A 20,511-nucleotide genomic window follows, 5' to 3' on the forward strand; every position below is an offset into this window, starting at 1 on the left:
CCAAAAAGACTGCTCTGACAGTGCCTTGTCTGCAGCCTTCTTTTAGTATGTTTTTGTGAGAGTTCAGCAGTAACTGTGCTCTGCTTGAATTTGCTGATGAACAGAGTAGAGTAAATGCTTCTTGGTTAAATTAATGCAGGTACACAATCATCTCTGGTATCAAAGCAGCTTTGATCTTTGTCATCAGACCCTAATCATTGTACTCTGCAGTCGAACTTGAAGATTGTCATCAGGCAATGTTGCACTCAGAACAAAAGGCTTACGTGCACATTCAAAGTAAGACAAAATATGCAGCAAATATCTCCATATCTCCAAGAGACATAGCGATGAAAATAATTCATTTTACAAATATAAGTTTAAACACGAGTTTTACGTCTCATATTTTGGAAATTTATTTACAGCCATTTTGAATACAGCTTTTCTTTTGACATGTAAACATAATACTGCTGTCACAGCTCACTTTATTCTCTTAGTTACTAAAAAGCTAATGGTTTTGCCTTTGTTGTTGATTGCACCCATACAGAATGATAGAGATGAACAGGATGCTTTAATCAATGGAGAAAATTCATTTTGAAAATGGCGATATGCTGTAATGCACTCAGTGTCAGCCATTTTTCATTCTCAAATGAAGTTATAATTAAAAGATAACACCCAAGAGGCAATGATGGGGTGTATGTTCACTAAGAAAAATACATAGCCCATCACTCTCACACTTTTATTTTTGTCATTCCTTTATTTGATTTCTCTCTCTCTCTGTTTTTTTCTAACAGAGTACATTTAAGTTCAAGTCCGAGAGTGATATTCACTTAGCAGAGCATCACAAGCAGGTATTATATGACGGCAAATTAGCCAACTCCATCGCCTTCACCTATAATGCGAAGGCCACTGATGCCCAGCTTTGCCTGGAGTCTTCGCCTAGAGAAAACGCCTCCATCTTTGTGCACTCACCGCACGCCCTTATGCTTCAGGTCAGTTCCATTACTCTTAACTTTGTGCTCAATACTTTAGGTACTGACTCGTTCATTTTTATTACATTGGGTTTAAAATTCAGTCCGTACGAAGGCGTATTTATGGGTTTTGCCTTACCCTTCCAGGATGTGAAAGCCACAGTGACTCACTCCATCCATAGTGCCATACACTCTATTGGTGGGATCCAGGTTCTCTTTCCCCTCTTTGCCCAGCTGGACTTTCATCAGCTGAATGACAGCCAGGTGGAAACAACTGTCTGGTAAGAAGAAGCAATTTTGAGACTGTACAACTTCTTTTAGAAATGAAAGTAGAAGTTATATACATGAAACTGTAGATGAGGGGGGAAAGTTGTGAATTTAATTCCTTTTTGATATTTTTTTTTTATTGTGATTTATGGCTGTGTTTGTGACTGATGAAGGGTTGGCAACTAAAGTAATATTAATCACTTCTTAAAATGACTTAAGGGTTGCTTTTTTTCCCCATGAATACATCTTCATGTAAATTATCAAGTTCAGCTGCAACATTCCAGCATCTGACTTATCCTAATTGGGAAGTCACTGAGGTGTTCCAAATAATTATCACCCTTTTTTGTGGTGTTAAGCTTATTGGCAGTTAACCTCATAACTCACTGGGAGTAAAATCAACAGAAGCAATGGGCTATTTTGTTAAACTTGATGCTTAATATGGTTGAAAACTACGAATGTGGGTTTGCTTATGATTTTATAGTAGATGACAACTTATGATGGATTCACTTCAGAAACACCCAGGGTCTGCAGCATGGATTTGTTGGATAAATAATGCAGTGATGAGATTTTCTGTATCATATAGCAGTCTTGGTCAAGCTGTAGTCCCCTTTCATTATTATCTCTGCTCACTGCTTCAGACTCCTCTCACCCCATCGTTCTGAGCTGGTCTGCCCAAAGCTTCCCAACTGTGCCCAGGATGGAGCCTGAGCTCTGCTCTAATCCTGTGTTAGTTCAATGACATGGATGGACGCAGGAGTGGCCGCATAGCAGCACAAATCCCTGATACCCAAAGCTCTGTCCCTCTGTAGATTCCTCTCCTCTCAGCTCTCTGTCCCTCCTCCTCTCTTTCTAGCATGTTAGAGTCTTTGGCTCACTGTGTGCAACTCTCCCAAGCACTTTGCTTTGTCCTTGCCGTGGCTTTTAGACTGAGTCCTTCTAAAAGCCTGTTGGGCTGAGAAGTTCAAAGCGTCTGCAACAATTAACTCCATATAATGCTCCCTGATCTGCCTTGGCTGCTCTTGACAGCATCATCAAATAGTGATTTAAAAAAAATCCCCTTTAATAATAGCGTGAGCCTGTGTCACCTTGATTTCCAAGCAGTGCTGGTGTCGCATCAGCTACGACTCCTCGACCAAATTGGAAAGAATCTCTGCTTGCAGCAAAGGATCATGGGATAAACCAGACCCACACAGAGTCGTGTCATTTAATTCTGTTCTCTGTTTAAGTAAATAGACCAAAGGGGAAAAAAAACGACTTGAAGTTAACATTAAGTAAAGGAGTTTGTATGCATGTAGTGTATGTTCTCTATACATGAGCAAGCCTGCAGAGGAGTGATTGTGTCCTTGTGATTGTTGTGCTGGGGTGAAAACCACTAGAGGATGTGAGGAAAAGCCGATTAAGAAGTGTCACCAAGCACCACTGTTGCTCAGCCAAAGGTTTCTGCTGAGAAAAAAAACCCTGCAACAGAGAAAAAAAAAAGCCTTCACTGCACTGGCCTGCCTCCTCCTTTTTCCCCCACCTCATACAAAAATATGATACCTACAAACTCTGTTACAGTTCACCATAAAGAAATTCCCCTGTCCCTGGAGAACCCAGCAAACCAGCCTTTTCTCCTGCACTGAAGAGGGATGAAAGCAGTGAGCTAGAGTTCCCAGCTGACTTCTGACATCCTCTGAAAATGACCTTGTTTCCCCTCCCTTTTCATTCTGTTTATAGAATAGTTGATGGACAAATTACATCTTAAGAGTCTGTGAGTTGATGCGTATTTTATTCCTGTATGAGAGATTGTGACTTTTACTTTTACAGTGCCACTCTCATGGCTTTTCTGCTTGAGCTGCTCAAGAGCTCCGTGGCCATGCAGGAACAGATGTTGGGAGGAAAGGGATTTTTGGTGATTGGATACCTACTAGAGAAGGTATGCAAGAGCTTACACAAAATATTGCCACTGTTTTCCTACCACAGTGTAAAGTTTTCTAATTTAACCTGTGTTACCACACCTGTAAAAATACACAGTACTTCTGGAATCAGTCCATAAAAAATGAAATAGAAAAATTTAGACAGTTTTGCCTTCAGGTTCATCTCCTTGTGCGAGCTGGGACTGCTTTCATCAAAGCTGCTATCTTTAGATTAGATGCTTCCTTGATCTCACACATTTCCACAAGACACAGATTTCACAAATCACAGTTCTTGTCGTATTTGCTAAATGTCCTTCATCAAATTTCTCAATATGGTACAGTACAATTTATTGTTCAGTCTCATCCCGGGAACACATTCACAGTTCACAAATCTTGTGAATGTAGTAAAAAAAAAACCAAAAACCTGCCAGCTATGCTACAAGCTGTCGAGACATGCACACGAAGATGGCCCTGAAAGGGAAATGATTCGGCTTCAGGCAGTTTTAATTGGTTGTTTGTTTTTCTTTTGTTTGTTTTCTTGTATGAATAATACAGGAACATTTTGACCCAACTTCACTATAGAACCTGTACGCTTATATAAACTGATTAAACAACAGCATTTACCCCATAGCCATCACACTACTGAACACAGAGCATTCGCTCCCCTGCTAACAGACCACAAGACTCAGTATCACTGCAAACATTCACTCATGCTGCTTTACATTTGCACAGTACAGCTCATCATCAAATTCTCACTCTCTAAATGTGCGTATTTTACCTTTTTATGTATTCAGTATATGCATCTTATTAAATTTGTTATAGTTTTACTATTTTTATATTAGATATTTTTTTTACCAGGCATCTGCTGGCTTGTTCTAAACAATATGTTGTTCTTTCATAATGTCTGTCTGTATGGCTATTGTTATGATGTGCTCATAGGCCACAACAAAAAAGTCAGGGTTTATTATAATAATCATGATGCGTGTAAGATGCTGTCTGACTGTCTGTCTGTGAGAAATTACAAATGAAATAACAGCTGTATAGACATTTATTATAGTTGAAAAAAGCACATGTTCACCACTTCATTTTCTAGTTCAATAAAAGGATAACTGGGGAATTATTTGGCTTTTTTCCCCAACAAAATCTTTTCAAAGTCCTATCCCAGCGATCTACCATTGTCCTCAGTGCCAATGTGCACCGCGTCTCCCCACACTCTCACAGCCCCGTCACTACTCTAATCTGTCGTTGCCTGTAGCAGAGTCCTAAATGTGTCTTTGAACTAAACAGAGCTAGAGGAAGAACACCCCCCTCCTCCGCCCTCCCTTTCTTTTCACATCAATTTTTATTTACCCATTTTGTGATTCAGATCTAGCAGCCGGTGTCTCTAGAGTGCTCGCTCTTTTGGAGCACTGAGAAATGATGCCACTTTGTCACTCAGTGACTTGCCTTCCTGCTGGCTTCAGCTGCTGTTAACTAACAGCCAGGCAGAGTCGGCACCTGAGAGCTGAAGGTTTTTTTTTTTTTCCCCCTTGCTTCCTTCCCGCCGCCAGGTTTCACACTTTCACATATCGCACCATCTGTTCATTATCTGTTTATGCCACACCTTCCCTTCTTCCCGGGCCTTCATTTTATCCCCTCTCTTGCCCTCAGCAAGTGTCCACCTGGACAGTGAACAGGTGCCAGACATGATCGCTAAAAGAACTCGTCAAAGTTGACTTTTCTGCAAAGTCAAAACAACTTGCACTCATTTTGTTTGAATATTTTAATATAATATACAGTATATTTAATTTATAATTGGACTTCAGTAACTTGACAAAATGACTGAGTAGATCAATTTTTCACCCATGCCAACATACACAACATACACATAGATGAATATATATATATTTATATGTGTAGATGTAGATTTTCAAAATGCACATTATCATATCACACTATATTATCTGCTGCTGACCACTTTTGTAGTTTAATGCTTCTACCTATCTTTCAGGTGTCGGTGACACAGTTACAGATATTTTTATTCGGTTTGTGACAAAAGGCTTTAGCTTCCCCTGGATATTGCAGACACATTTCACAAACAGTTACCTTAGGGGTTTGCTTGATGCAGCAAGTATCAGGGAACATAAAAACTTGCTTACAGCAGAATCGTCTTGGTGACACAATTGTTATTTAACATGACTCTGTGCTTCTCTCTACAGTCATCACGTGTACACATCACCAGGGCTGTATTAGAACAGTTCCTCTCCTTTGCAAAGTATCTGGATGGTCTAACACATGGAGCACCACTCCTGAAGCAGCTATGTGACCACATCCTTTTCAATCCTGCCATCTGGATCTACACCCCTGCCAAGGTGAGTTCCTGCAGGTAACTCTCACTGGCATATCCAGAGCTACAATAACAGGCTTTAGTAATGCCCCACATCATGATTTCTTCTGTAGCGTGGGGTGGTAATAAAAAAATAAAAATCCTTACATATTCATTCTATTTTAATGGAAACAGGCTGTCAAGTATGCATCATACTGGTGTCAGTTTTGATGAGATTCTCAGTGACAGCAAGCATTTGTGCATGTGGCAATAAAATAAACTATATGGGTAATAACACTGCAAGTGAAAAACGTTTTTATGAATAATTATTAAATATTTTTCCAAGGATCAACTTGCATTAATTTGAACCAAAGGAAAGCTATTTTTACTCTGCCAGTTGAGATGTCAAATAAAAGTAAATTATGTCGTTTTACCTCTAGACGGTGTTCAGGGCCCAAGTGACATTCAGTGAACTACTGCTTTTCTAGCGTGTTTTAAATGTTCCAGAGGTCTTTTCCACCTCCTTTTAAAAAATGACCCATAAAAAATAGGATGAGGTATATCAAAGAAGCTAAATGTGTGTGTGGCAAATACATTTGCCTCAGGAATGCTGCTTGTGGTGCCAAGGCATGAATAAATAAAAAGAGGAAATAAATACAAAAGTGTCTGGAGGCTCGACTGCCACACTCCTCCAAAATAGGGCATAGAGAAAAGAGTAGAGAAATGAAAGAAACAGCTAGGTAATGAAGTGGGGTAGAACACTTTAGCTACACACAGCTACTCTGGCTCCTTCCCTGAGGACATCCCACAAGGTCCACATTTCCTCTCTTCATATTCTCGAGCTGCACAGGCTGCAGAGAGCCAGCTGTGCCAGTGAGCACCCTGACATGCACTGTGCATTAATTACACGGGACCTATGATGTCCTTCCATGGTCATATAAGATTTTGTGAGCAATTTTAATACTCTGTTCCCATGGATATTGCTTTAACAGTATTGCAGTGTTCATTTGTCTCAGAGGCCCTCAAACGATATCACATCACACGCACATCATAGCCACTCTGCCACCTTTCATCATGACTCATATTTGGCTCATTACTATCTTGCAATTTATGACATATGGGGGAAAAGCCATCAGTATTTAGTGCTAAAAGGGCTGTAGTAGGATTAAGGATTCTTCTCAGGTCTACTGCTAATTACAGAGGACATGCTAATCATCACTGAACAGAGTGGAGCTGCGACAAATATGAAATTGAGTAATACAGGGTCAGTGGCCATCTAGAGCATACACCTGCAAGGATAATGAGCTCGGTTAGTGTGAAATATCACAGCAAAACTTCTTTCTAAAAGTGGTTTGTGGTTCATTGGGCTGATGTCAATATTTACTTACATTTTTTACTTAACTGTGCATTTAGTAACATGAGTACATCTATGTGTCTATGTTTGTGTTCCAGGTACAGCTCTCTCTGTATACCTACCTTTCTGCTGAGTTTATTGGCACAGCGACCATCTACAACACTATTCGTCGGGTGGGGACTGTGCTTCAGCTCATGCATACGCTGAAGTACTACTACTGGGCTGTCAACCCTTCAGAAAGCAGCGGCATCACACCAAAGGGTCTTGGTGAGCCTATGAAGCATCCTAGATCATTTTGAGCAAGTTCTTTTTTTCTCTCTTTGATGTGGATTTAGGATTTGATTTGATGGGGGTTGCTGTTTATGTAAACTCTTTCTCATCCATCCGAGGGCTCATCCACGAGAAGCTCTGTGTTTTCGTAAGCAACTCATTGGTACCGAACCAATCACAGTCATTGTGTTCAGTCAAAAGCCTGCTATCAAAGCGTCTTCCTGAAATGGCAGCAGCTCCCCCTCATTTGAAATGACTCATCTCCACATGGAAGCGCTTGCTTGTCAGCTGTTAGGACCGTGGCCATCACAGGAGATGACAGTGAAGCAGACACACCATATCAATATTGTCATCCCACTCGGGTACTTAGTGTGGGTGTTAGGTCTCTGAAACCTGGGCCAATAGCATGACTGGCATCCTCAGTCTGTGAAACAACAGCATGTCACTAAGCAGGCTGTGCTGGGAGTGAAAGTGCCCTTGAACTGTCATTTCCTTTTTGCTATCCATTATTCTTTACTGAAACTATCTGTGTCACAGTGTAAGATTTGTTTTATGTTGGATCTTAGAGCTCACTTTATACTGCACCAATGCCCAATGAAATTTACTTGCTGAAGGTTGAAGCTTGTATTCTGACAATGACAATGTCATACTTGTTGTACAATCAGAGGCTGTTTTCTTCCAAAAATCATGCTTCTCTACCCCCAGCGTTTCCTGCGGCACTGATCATTTCTTACTAATTCTGTCGGGCTGTTGCAGAGCTGGCTGAATATTGCAGTGTTTTCTCTGTATATACCACATCAAGACACTTTGCCTGCGTCCTTGATACTTTACCAATGGGTGTGATCCTAACTGATATACTTCTAATAGTAGTAGTGACATACAGGCTGAGTTACGCTCATGATTTCTGACTTTATTTAGTTCCAAATCACATCAGCTCACACCAGGTAGTGTCCCTTATTCCTTTCTTTGTAGATCAAAGGATGTTAACAGGATTCAAGTAATGAAAGTTCATCCTAGAGATGTGGGCCAGATTAAAGAAACCCTGAATCCTTGACCTTTACACTGAGGAGTTATTGAGGCATTTCTGATGCCATGATTTGGGTACTATTTTTGTTTTTAGGACTTGTTTCTGTCCTAAACGTAGGAACTGTAGTTTTTTTTTTTTTTTGCACAAGATTGTTTCAAGAGCGAGTTTCCTGTTTAGAACTACTCTGACTTATGATTATATCTGACTGTAATTTGATTTCCTGTACCAAATGAGAGAATGACGATGAGATAAACAGGTAGGAGCCATCCAAGGATTTCAACTCGTGTGGTAAACAGTCAGCAGAGGTTAAGAATAAAAAAGCTCCAGATTTACCAGTCTATCCCAGACTTTGACTTACAATCATGGGCATTGCCTTGTGACTCAGATAATTGAATGCCTAGATGAGGCTCCTTCACAAGGTGTCTGTGCTTAAAGGGGACAGAGCTGAAGTACACAGGAAAACTAGAAAGTCTGTGAAATTCTGTTTCGGCGTTCCATCATGCATCAGCACAAAATTAAGACTGATCCAAAAAGTACACTGGAGAAATATAAACAAAAAAATGCATTTTAAGTGGCACATGCAGCAGTCGCCGCTCAACAAAACTGTGAATAAAAAGAGGTGTGACAAACACATCCACATCTGCACTTACATTTTGTAGTCCATACTTGTCAAGCACATTCCTCTGCTGAGTTGGTTGTTTTTTTCGCTAAGCTGTCCCTGAATACAGACTTTACAAAGTGCAATTATGGTGCTGATTGTCGTTGTGTGCCTGGTAGACTGTAATGGGCTGAAATAATGGTTGAGATTCAATGGAAGACCTCTCAAATGGATCACCTTTTTGCTGTACGTAATTTTCCGAGTGAGTCTGGTTTCATTGATCTGTGCATCTTTTGGCAATTCAGTTTTTTTCTGTCCTCCTAAACTGAAAAATGACCAAACAAAGATGCATACAAAAAGGGAGAGAGCCAAGCGGATAATGAAGTGTTCAATTATAGGACACAGAGAGGGCGTTTAAAACTGATTTCCTCCAGCTACTCGTTCTTTTTCTGGGAGTGCCTCCCCCTTTTTTTCCCCTCAGGTCTTAATAGAGAGCGCTATCAAATTAAAGCCATGTATCATTCGGTTATGCGCAGAATCAGTGCAGACACTCATAGACAGTTGCTCATTGCTCAGCTTCTGTCAGTCTGTGACATGTACCCACAAGCCAGCACACAATTTGTCTCAATCTATATCATTCTCCTTTTGTCTTTGTCTCTGCCTTGACTGTTTTACTAAATAATGAGTAATGAGATGGGCAGCAAAGTTTCTTGGCCATTTACCACATTCGCTTTAATGTTATCCCCATTATAAGAGAAATCACCAGTTACAGACATGCAGGGATGCTTCAGAGGAATAATACGATCAAGAGTTTTAGATGAATAGTTTGTGCGTGTGCGTGTCGTCCTTAAGGGTAAACCACCATGTATCTTTGGTGAAGGCTTTCACTTCTTTCATTGGTGTGCTGTCACATTTACAAATTTATACCATGAAAACTCAACAGAGCACATGAAGAGAAAAAAAAGGTTTTAATATCTACAAACATTTGTCTGTAGCCTGTCTGCGTTCTGTTTACAAGTCACGTTTGAACAATCTTTGGTGGAGGAAATATGTGGCGAGAAGAAGAGGGATGGCATTGCATTACCATCATGCTGTTTTCATGCACGGAGTGGATCTGACTAGGTAACTGAGGGGCACTATGCACACTCGTAGGATAGCAATCTGGAAATACGACTTATTACAATGTTTGGTTTGGTATGTTATAAAAATGTAGTTCTAAGTTGTCCCAGTGCAGCTGCAACTTTAAGGCATTTTTCAGATTTTTGCAAGACAGTATTTACAAAAGAATCACATTTATGCAGTAAAACATCAATATAGAGCCACAAGTTGCTTTACCCTTTAAGGGCAGGACTGAATTGCGGTCTGTCCCTATGAAATGTTTTCTTATTGCAGTTTAAAGTGATTATACTCTACACGCCATAACAAAAAAGGTTAAACCTGGGTAAAAGATGCAAAAGCAACTCATGGCTAAATCTAAAGGAAAAAGTGAGTGCTACTGCAGATTATTACATCATGTCAGAATTTGTTTGTTTGGAAACAGTCTCTCAACAAATTAATTTACTCACTATTCTATTGAAACCCTTGTACCAATAGACGTCACACATGTTTTTGTGCATGCCATAACTTTGTTATTATCATCAGTCATAACCTGAAATTAGGCTCCTGCATTAATCACATGGACATAAATCGCTTTTCAATAAAGGCTTTCTCCTTGTGCCCTTGAGACGCAGGAAGTAAAGCAATCTGTAAATGAGAAACAAGGGCCGTTCAGAGCTGCTGAGCATAATTGGGTGCGAATAACTGAGATGCGGCAGCTGTAGTAATAATGTTCTTATCGTCCCTTCTATGTCAGACTCTGTCCCTGCCCTGGGTTTTTTGTCTCTCCCTCTATTAATCAGTGTCAGGATGCAGCAGCACTTACCATCATCCTGCAACCTCAGGGAGCCTCATCATTGATTACATTGACCGGTTGTTGAAGCAGGATGGTCAGTTGTCTACTGCGGTTGTATCTGTCATCGTGGCATGGTCCCCATTTCAAATGAACATGTGTTCTGCCAAGGTGGAGGTTAGAGTTTATCAGGGCTGAGAGGAGAAGAAAGACAATGAAAAAAGTATCAAATTTTCCATTAAACACTTGGTTTTTTGTGTTTAACGCTGTTACTGTCATTTCTTACCTGTGTAAATGCAACAGATTTTGTCAGTGTACCTTATTGGCTACATAGGATGTATAAGAAATGAACTGTAGATATAAATATGTGTGTGCATGCACCAGATTTCCTGCCTTTGTGCTACAGTGAGAGTTCTGCTAATCCTAAGGGGATTGGCTTGTATTGTCATAGACGGTAATGTATGCCACATCCTGTATATTCTGATGTGTCGGTCTGAATAGCTCTGTATTGTTGTGATCTGCCTGTTGCTGGAGCCCATTAGAGTGTTTGCTCATGAAAACATGTTTTGGTTAATACAGAAGAGCTTATGATAATGAGCAGTGGCTGATTGTGTCAACATTAATTCTTGTGCCAGCCAAATCACTGCAACGGGAGCAGCTCTTTGATATGACGGTTAATCAGCGTTTTTTGTCATTCCTGGCGTTCTATTTTATTTACACCTGGTGACAGCGCTTAGCTCATCACATGTTGACTAAGTTAGAATGTGAGGCTAACTTCAGAGTGCCAAAGTGACCTTAAGTTGGCAAAGGCATTCTGCGTAGATTTAATGAGATGTTGGCAGGTGTGACGGGCAGGTGTGACAGAGGTGACCTTGGGCTGGCTGCCTGGGTACTGTGTTGTGGCCAAGGCTACGTGGGATACACAGAGTTTGGATGCTGTGTGGATGATGAATACGTTTAAGATGAATACTCCAAATGAGCCCTTCCCAGGCTTAAAGCATAAAGCCAGAGTACGTGTTCTGCTCTGATGACAAAGTGGGAGATTGGCTGTATGCCCAACACTAGGTTGTTGGTGAAACTTTTCATCCACACACTGAAGGTGAATCCAGTGAATCAATAAAGGACATCATAGACCAAAAACTGTAACAACAAAATATACCCAAAATAAATCTAAAAATAGTCACTTGCGCTTTAAAAGGCTCCCAAGCTTTTTCTCAAAAGCCCAGAGGAGCAGAAAATATGACTTTAACGAGAGAAATATTTTAAGGTTATTAAAAAACATCAAAAAGGAACAGATAAGGTACCAAAAAAATCACCAATAAAATATTAAAAATTGAGACAAGATTGGAAAATAAATGACAGGAAGATGTTTTATTTGGTTCCTGTACCTCCTTTCTCATTTTTATCTCTCCTTTCACAGATGGTCCAAGGCCAACCCAGAAAGAAATAATTTCTCTGCGGGCATTCATGCTTCTCTTCCTCAAGCAACTCATCCTGAAGGTATATTCTACCTGTCTTTGTGCCTCATAGCTCCTCACACGGCTGCACTGAGAAAATATGGAGATCGCTCCTCTGTTATCCTATAATGTTATCCTGGCCTGCTCCTTAATAAATTCAGGAAACTAGCTGGGCATGAAAAGTTTAATGGATTCAGTAAAAAGAAAAAAGAAGAAGACAGTTTTAATAATTATTTCATCATTGCGTGAAGATATATTTGTGAGTTTCAATTTTACAAATTGCTGTTTGTCTTTGCTTCAGCTAGTTTTTCTTTATTGCACGCAGGTAAGTTGACATGTTGCTGCTTACATCCTATGATATTATGTTTCTGCAGTTAACTATCGTGCTCGCATCCAGGGGCAGGGAAGAAGACCTATCAAATTTTAACACAGAGTAGAAATCAAGTTTGGAGTTATCTGTCTGTTCAATACGGTTTTGTTGCAGAAATGAGGTGCATCGATCGTAAACCCGTTCAGAGTACAACAATGAAAATTGACACCGAGGATGCCAAAACTCTTGTGTTTCACCTCAAGCAATTTCAAACGAATCGATGGAAAATCATAAAAGCTCTGAAGCCTTTTTTCAGCCTCTCTAATATTTAATTTTCTTTGCACTCTTTCAGGACCGAGGTGTGAAGGAGGATGAGCTACAGAGCATCCTCAACTACTTGTTAACAATGCATGAGGTACCTCTGAGACTCTCGGCTCCTAATAAATTAACTCAGTGTGTTATTGTATCACTTTGCTGCTCTAAGCTTCGAGGTCACAGTGCATTTTCATAATTGCTCATCTAGAAGCGGTTTGTTTTTATTTTAACACTTTAACTGCCAAATTAGTTTATATCTAACTGACGTTGCAATTTCTGATGTGCAAAAACTGGTCCCTGCTCTCGTACTGATTTTTTTTTATCTTGTATCAGAGCCTCAGTTGTATTCTGTGATTGCAGTTTGTTTAAATTCTGCCCTTACTGCACTTTTATTAGTCTTAATAAGGAATCTTTTTGTTTAGAAGAAAAGCTGTGCTCTCTGCTTTTCTATAACTTTCTTTCTCCACTGGATTGACTGCAGGACGAGAATCTGCATGATGTGCTGCAGCTGGTGGTGGCCCTCATGTCTGAGCATCCAGCCTCTATGATCCCTGCTTTTGACCAGAGAAATGGAATACGGTAAGCCCCTCAGGGAAAGACTCTTTGCTGTTCAGGCACAAAATGAAGAGGTGATTTCACAAAATAAACCTAAGCACCTAACGCTTGTGCTGATGCTGTGTGCCCGTGTGGTGCATGAATAATTCATATGTTCAACGAGGGAAAAAATATGCATAGGAAAGTAACAATATTACCATATTGATTTCACTGTATGTGATGATCAAACTTGCCCGATGTGATCCTATAAAATATAAATGCACACAGTGTAGCATTACAAGTGAGTTCTAAGGAAATTACTTGTGTTTTCTATAGCAGATTTTGATGCTAATGTATATTCATTCTGAGAGGAAGTTGTTGTCAGCTAACTGCTGCAAAGCCTTTTTATCATCAGGGCTATACTCTGTCAAGACCATGTACTGTCGTTTTCACTGCTTGTTTATATTGCAGGGTAATCTACAAGCTCATGGCCTCCAAGAGTGAAAGCATTCGCGTGCAGTCCCTCAAAGTCCTTGGGTACTTCCTTAAGCATTTGGGCCATAAGTGAGTTAACATAACTTTGTAATTCCACACGCTTATGCATTTTATAGTGACTAATCTAAAGCTTAATGAAACTCAATATGTAATGTTGTAATATCTAATATGCAATTTAAAAATTTCCTGAGACTTCTTACCTGATTTAAATTCAACCCAATCCCCTTTAGGATGAACTTTCTGTGCACCTCTGGACTGCTTACATAACTATTATTGTCACATGCTGTTGATTTAACTTCTTTGTTAAACTGGCCCATTGCTCATATCAGGGGACAAAATCCCCTCTGTGCCAAAGCCTCCATGTGTCACATTATGTAAGGAGCATATCTTTGAGCATACTCATCATCTGAGGTTGTGCATTGAATTCAGCCCACTTCCACCCCCCAGATTGAGGCTACAGTACCAACCCAAAGTTCCACTCTACCAATCTAATGTGTTTAAAGGCGAGGCGTGCTTTCATGCCATCGTGCAGTGCAGGAGCGCACAGCAGTTTGGGTTTTTTTTGGGGGTTTTTTTTTTTTTGCATCAGCACAATTTTCACTCTACTTACCAGATATGCCTCCCTGTGTACTTCAAAACCAAAAACACAATAAAGTTAAAGAGGTGCTGTTTTTACACAGTGGAGGATTTCCACTATGCAAAGCAATTGCCCAAGCAAAGGTGTCCAGAATCATCTAAAAATAGCAGGAGTGCTGGGAGCATTGCAGGTGGATATCTTGGCTTTTTTTTCGGTTAGAGTCCTGGAACTTTTCAATCATGCCTCATATAAAATGGTTTTAGTTTTGTTCATGCCCATGTCCAATTCAAGATTTCATAGGCTGGTGAGATAGAAAAAGAAAAATTCTAAATTAGGTTTTGGAGAAAGAGAAGTATCATCTGTTTCTGCTACAGGGAAGAGCCAAAAACTCTTGACTTGATGCCAGCTTTGCAAATGTGGGTGCACTTCCTTGTTGAACACCTGAATTCTTGGCGATTTGCCCATAAACCATTAATTCACTTGAGAAGGGTAGAAGAAGCCCAAGTTACCGTCTCACAGTGTAAAATAAATAATAAAATACTGACTAGGATGTCAGCATGTTATCAGTATTCTGCACATTAGAGGGGAAAGAGAGTGCCTACGGGTAGAAAGCTTATGGTTTAAAATGCAGGTTGCAGGGGAAGATATGCGGGTGGTGAGTTAACAATAGCGGTGCATCAGGTAGTGTTAGTGGTGCCTGCTGAATAGAAAGAAATGGCAAGCATAAGCCTCAGGCGCAATTGAAAAGCCTAAATCCTCACGTTGCCCTTTAATAGCTTTCGCACAAGGTAATGCACAGTGGCAGTTCCCTATAAGCGCTAGTGCAGCTCATAATGAATTAAAAGGGTTTTCTTGAGGTTATGAGTCTTTAATAATAATTTGATTTGTTATGTATATTCATTAGCACGGTGATGGTAGATATTGCTATTCTGTCTGGGTCGATGGGTCAACCCGATAAACAAATTAATTTGTATTTTGGGCCCAGGCAGTAGAAGAAAACTGGAAAAAAGAGCATGAGAGAAAGCAAATATAAGATATTTGCAAATTTTTCAAGTGCAAGTTTCACTCAAATCCCAGTTTTTGGTAATAACTTCAACTGCTCACACTGTAATCATAAAATTAAACATTTAAAAATCCTTGTGAATATGAAATGGGAGGTTTATAGCTTCAGATCTTAATGTGCTTACAGCTGTACAATTTCCTTATCTTTCTAATAGCAGGGTATTTAATCTTTTTTCACTGAATAGCTCACATCCAATTCCCATATTTTAAACAGTGTGCCTTCTTTATAATATTGTCTCAACTGTTAATTTAAAGTGTATTCAGGGAAAAAATAGAGTGTCATTGTCTGGATTTACATTCATGAAAGCATTGACAACAAAGTTTGTTCTTCTGCTTTATGGTGATGGTAACTGACTGTAAAGCTCAGCATGCTATGCATCATCACTCTGCCCTTTTCTCCTAAATTTCCATATTTATACAGTTGAGAGAAATGCTGCTCTTTCCCAAAGTGTCCAATTTGCCAGCTTCTATAAAATACAGATTTTGAAATTTATTAGGAAATTTCCAACTTGTCTTTAGTCAGAGTAAAGCAGCTTTAGGTTTGCATTATGACAGCAGTCCTTATACTTTTTGCCCATGCAGTTTGTCACTGTTGAACCAATTCACCTGTGGTATGCCTCTGTTGCATCTTGGAGCCTTTCCTAGTGACAGGATAACTTCGTTATCTTACACACCTCCAACAAAATTCCCCCAATTTATGACAGCAGGCAGTTCCTGACACTTGTCTCCAGAGCCTGGCTCCCTGTGGGTGAGAACTGGGAAGCAAGCTGACGGCACTCACTGATCCTTTCAGTGGCTTAGGGAGCTCTAAACAAGCCACTTTCCCATTATGCCGGTGTGTGTGTGTGTGTGTTTGTGTTTGTGTTTGTGTGTGTGTGTGATTGTGTTTATCTACAGGAGGAAGGTGGAGATCATGCACACACACAGCCTGTTTACTCTCCTGGGAGAGAGGCTCATGCTACACACAAACACTGTGACTGTGACGACCTACAACACTCTTTACGAGGTAACAAAACATTTTCCACTCCAATGTGCTAGCATTACTCCAACATTGGTCTTTATGTACAGTATGTGTGACTGACGTCTTTTCATCGCCCTCTGCGCCAGATTCTGACGGAGCAGGTGTGCACGCAGGTAGTTCACAAACCCCATCCTGAGCCTGACTCCACTGTCAAGATTCAGAACCCAAGTGAGCCTGTTCTCTGTCACAGTCTTTTGCTTTCCAATGTACATGATTATCTAGCAGCATAGATAATACCTGCACCTTTTTGTGTTTGGATGGATGTGATATCAGTGATTCTCAAGGTAGTGGCAACTTTATTGAAGAGCTCTGCCCCCAGCACAGAGCTGATGGAGGTTCGCCGCCTCTTCCTTTCGGATATGATCAAACTGTTCAGCAACAGCCGAGAGAACAGACGGTGAGCAGAATCTAGCCACCTTCGCCCTCCCACGCCATTAATTATCCTGCTGGTTAATGTATCAGCCTATTAAACATTACCATCTTTAATTAATGCTAAATTATCTTTGGACGTGCATGTGTTCTCCAGCAGATGTTTCTATGACAGTTTTTGGCACTTGCTCATTTCTTCTTTCTCGCTTTTTCACTCAAATTTGTCCTTCTCATATCCGTATGCACACTATCTTAGTGCACATAGCAATTAGATTCCCGACCCTAGGAAACCTCTGGCCTAAATCAAGAACACTAATTAGCCTAAATTAAAAGGTCAAAATGCTGTGGCATGTCAATCTGTTGATGTAAAATAAAGAAAAAAGTTCATGTTTTTTGTACTCTGCTCATTTTTTAATATTGGCAATAAAATAATAAAATCATTATAGAAATGGTCAAATAAACATGATGTGCTCTTTTGGTAGAAACAGGGATGTAGGAAAGAAGCAGAATATTAATTGGCTTAAATTATTTTATATCACCAGTCCTAATTAGAAATGTAAAACTAAAGGTAAGAGGATTAAATACTTGCCCTACGCAGATTGTATTAGCTGACTGATGTGCCTTTTGCAGGTGTTTGCTTCAGTGTTCCGTTTGGCAGGACTGGATGTTTTCTCTTGGCTACATTAACCCTAAAAGTACTGAAGAGCAGAAAATCACGGAGATGGTGTACAACATCTTTCGCATTCTGCTCTACCATGCAATCAAGTACGAGTGGGGAGGATGGCGCGTGTGGGTGGACACACTCTCCATAGCCCACTCTAAGGTGAGTGCTGTGTTGTACAGCAAAGAAGAAACACTGACCTCTGCCGTCCGTGGAAACATTGCAATTCATTCAGTCTTGTCTCCGCTGTCAGTTCACAGCTGGCTGTATCATAAATGTGTAGCTGATATTGTTTGTAAAACTGACCTTTTTATAGGTGACATATGAAGCACATAAAGAGTACTTGGCTAAGATGTATGAAGAGTACCAACGTCAGGAAGAGGAGAATATTAAGAAGGGGAAGAAGGGTTTGGTCAGCACCATCTCTGGTCTGTCTGCTCAAGCCTCTGGCATCAAGGGTGTGATCGAGATCAGAGAAATAGATGATAACTCCCAGACACCTGAGAGTGAGACAGAGTATGAGAGTTCAGACTCGCGCAATCTGCTGGCTGAAAGTAAAGGGTCTGAAGAGGGTTTCAAAGGAACAGAGGGTTTGGTAGATGGAGTCCGGGTCGAAGTTCATGATCTCCTGGTGGACATCAAGGCTGAAAAGGTGGAGGCTACGGAGGTTAAGCTGGATGATCTGGACCTATCCTCTGAACCTTTGGGAGTATCTGAAAATGGAGCATTGGTGGAGGTGGATTCCCTGTTGGATAATGTTTATTGTGCTGCTGTGGACAAGCTAAACACCAATGTTAACAGTGTGCTGTTGGCAAAAGGCAGCATGGATGACCAAAATGCAGCCCCTCTCATTACCCTAGATGAGGACAGCATCCCTCACAGCAACAGCTTCCTGTTTGGAAAGGTGGCAGGCAGCATTGAGGACAAGCTACTGCATGAACTCAATCCAAATGAGCCGTTGGTGCTACCCAGCCCAGAGCCACCAGTCCACAACAGTGCCGATACTGAACTGAGCCTCTTAGTCCACATGACACGCAGCTCTTTACCCAGTATCCTGGAGAAGGATGAATTTGAACTACAAACAGCCCTGGAGGGTATCAGCTCTGTTCCCAGTGCTGAGGCTGACACCTCTTCTAAAGACCTAGAGATCACCGAGGGGACAGCGGCAGCTGAATCTGAAGGGGACCTCGTGTCTAATAAGACCAGCAGCGGTGTAGATGCAACAACCAACACTTCTGACACAGAAAAATCAGATGATGGCAAAGACAAGGACACGAAGAAGATTCAGACTACAGCCACCACCCAGGTTAGTGTGAAATTAAATCATGTAGTTCCCTCAAGCAAAATAAGTTTTCTCCAATATTTCGAGATTTAAAAAAAAAAAGTTTAAATAGAGGAAATGGTAAAAGTTCACTGACATGACCACCAATTTGAAAGCTTTTATCCAGGAGGGAATTATAACTGATAAATGAAATAATCTTGAATTTTAAAAAAGGTAGTGACAGAGTTGGAAAAAGAGAGGAAAGTAAGGAGTGAGGCTGAGGTCACTGTAGGGAAGTGTTAGCCCTTTTGAACAGCTCTATATTAACAGGCCCACAGAGATCATTCTTTTCCCCAACTGCATTTCTAATGGATACAGGAAGGCCTGGTGCACACAGGCGTCATCCCTCTGAGACTCAGGAAACTGGGCTGGTGGAATAGTTGGCTGAGCCAACATGAGGGTAGAAATAGACAAAGCATTATTCTGCAGCAATCGCCTGGGATTTATTCATTGCTCCCCTTATGAGCTGTGCTCCTTCTCAGAGGTCAGGATCTTTTGCTTGGATTGGGTCACTGTGATGGAGGGCTTGTGGGGAGCAGAGTTTATTTTTAAATCTTTTTTTGCTGTTGCGTAATTGCTCATGTTGAATTTATCACCATTGCTTTTTAAACAGGGCTTTTGCAGCACCTTGCTGACTCATTCATCTTAAAGCGGTTTCGTGGTTCCACTGGGCTTGTTGTTGTTTTTGGGGGAGTTTTCTGTACCCGCAGGTGTTAAGAGGTTATTTGAGGACTCGGTATAACCTGGCAATTTATCATTTGCAACTAATAGTATGACAGTAGGGTTATATCTGATTTTGGGCGAGCTATTGATCAGATAAGTACACTTAGATAATGTGTTTCAGTATCTCATGAATCTCACTGACTGTATATGTAATTCCAGATTAATTTGTTTAAGTAATTAACTGGTCTTCAATCAGAGTCTGCATGGCCGCCTGATCACCCAAATGGAAAGGGACATACATGTGGATCTTGGCTTCAGGGGGACGCCCATGACAGAGGAACAACGACGTCAGTTCAGCCCTGGCCCACGCACTACAATGTTCCGCATCCCAGAGTTCAAATGGTCAGCCATGCACCAGAGACTGCTCACTGACCTGCTGTTTGCACTGGAGAGTGACGTCCATGTCTGGAGGAGGTGTGTGAAATGATTTATGTGCGCTTGAGAGCCAGTGAGAGGGAGGGTGAGCATGGTGCACCTAGTGATACTTACCCTTACTACCCCTGTACCAGAACTAACACAAAGTTTGATTACTATTTTAGAGATATTAGATTCTTATTCATCTGATATTTTTGTTTCTTTGCTTACAGCGCAGTAAATTGTCCTGTGTTTCATAGAAGCGAGTAACACATGCTCGTGTTTTTTTCCCCTACCTCTCTTTGCAGTCACTCCACTAAATCGGTCATGGACTTTGTTAATAGCAATGAGAACATCATTTTTGTCCACAACACCATCCATCTCATCTCGCAAATGGTTGACAACATCATTATCGCCTGTGGAGGGATTTTGCCCCTTCTCTCAGCAGCCACGTCTCCTTCGGTAAGTAAACTGACTTTAGTGAAGGGGAATAATGACATCTAGTGGTAGTTTATTAAAACTGCTCCGTCTATGCTCTAACGATACAGTTTGTACCTGTGGGGGCTAAAAAAAAAATACTTGTTTGTGTTTATTGATTGGGGCTTTGTTTGTTCAGCTTCATCCTGCTATAATTAATGCTTGAGACATTATTTTGGCACAGTTTCTTATGCTTGTAATTAATTTCCCTGTGTGCCTTTCTTGTTTACTTTGATCTTTCTAGTACAATTATAAGATTTAATTTGCAGTCTTGAATTGAAATT

General features: G+C 40.7%; 1 protein-coding gene across 8 annotated transcripts in view; it reads left to right on the forward strand.

Moving 5' to 3' along the window:
- The window catches only part of nbeab (neurobeachin b), a 201,929-nt gene that overhangs the window by 63,453 nt on the left and 117,965 nt on the right, over positions 1 to 20,511 (forward strand). For all 8 annotated transcript variants that reach the window (XM_005926454.2, XM_042219652.1, XM_042219654.1 and 5 more), the window contains exons 9-24: positions 771 to 968; positions 1,095 to 1,228; positions 3,021 to 3,129; positions 5,308 to 5,460; positions 6,867 to 7,035; positions 11,972 to 12,051; positions 12,671 to 12,733; positions 13,115 to 13,212; positions 13,639 to 13,731; positions 16,199 to 16,307; positions 16,409 to 16,490; positions 16,596 to 16,719; positions 17,322 to 17,514; positions 17,669 to 18,658; positions 19,593 to 19,810; positions 20,059 to 20,212. In XM_005926454.2, coding sequence (XP_005926516.1) covers positions 771 to 968; positions 1,095 to 1,228; positions 3,021 to 3,129; positions 5,308 to 5,460; positions 6,867 to 7,035; positions 11,972 to 12,051; positions 12,671 to 12,733; positions 13,115 to 13,212; positions 13,639 to 13,731; positions 16,199 to 16,307; positions 16,409 to 16,490; positions 16,596 to 16,719; positions 17,322 to 17,514; positions 17,669 to 18,658; positions 19,593 to 19,810; positions 20,059 to 20,212 — 2,967 coding nt within the window. The remainder of the gene's footprint in view (positions 1 to 770; positions 969 to 1,094; positions 1,229 to 3,020; positions 3,130 to 5,307; positions 5,461 to 6,866; positions 7,036 to 11,971; positions 12,052 to 12,670; positions 12,734 to 13,114; positions 13,213 to 13,638; positions 13,732 to 16,198; positions 16,308 to 16,408; positions 16,491 to 16,595; positions 16,720 to 17,321; positions 17,515 to 17,668; positions 18,659 to 19,592; positions 19,811 to 20,058; positions 20,213 to 20,511) is intronic.

This window comes from Haplochromis burtoni, unplaced genomic scaffold (assembly GCF_018398535.1).
Source record: "Haplochromis burtoni strain Fernald_Lab_line unplaced genomic scaffold, NCSU_Asbu1 Contig_36, whole genome shotgun sequence".
Classification (NCBI taxonomy): domain Eukaryota; kingdom Metazoa; phylum Chordata; class Actinopteri; order Cichliformes; family Cichlidae; genus Haplochromis; species Haplochromis burtoni.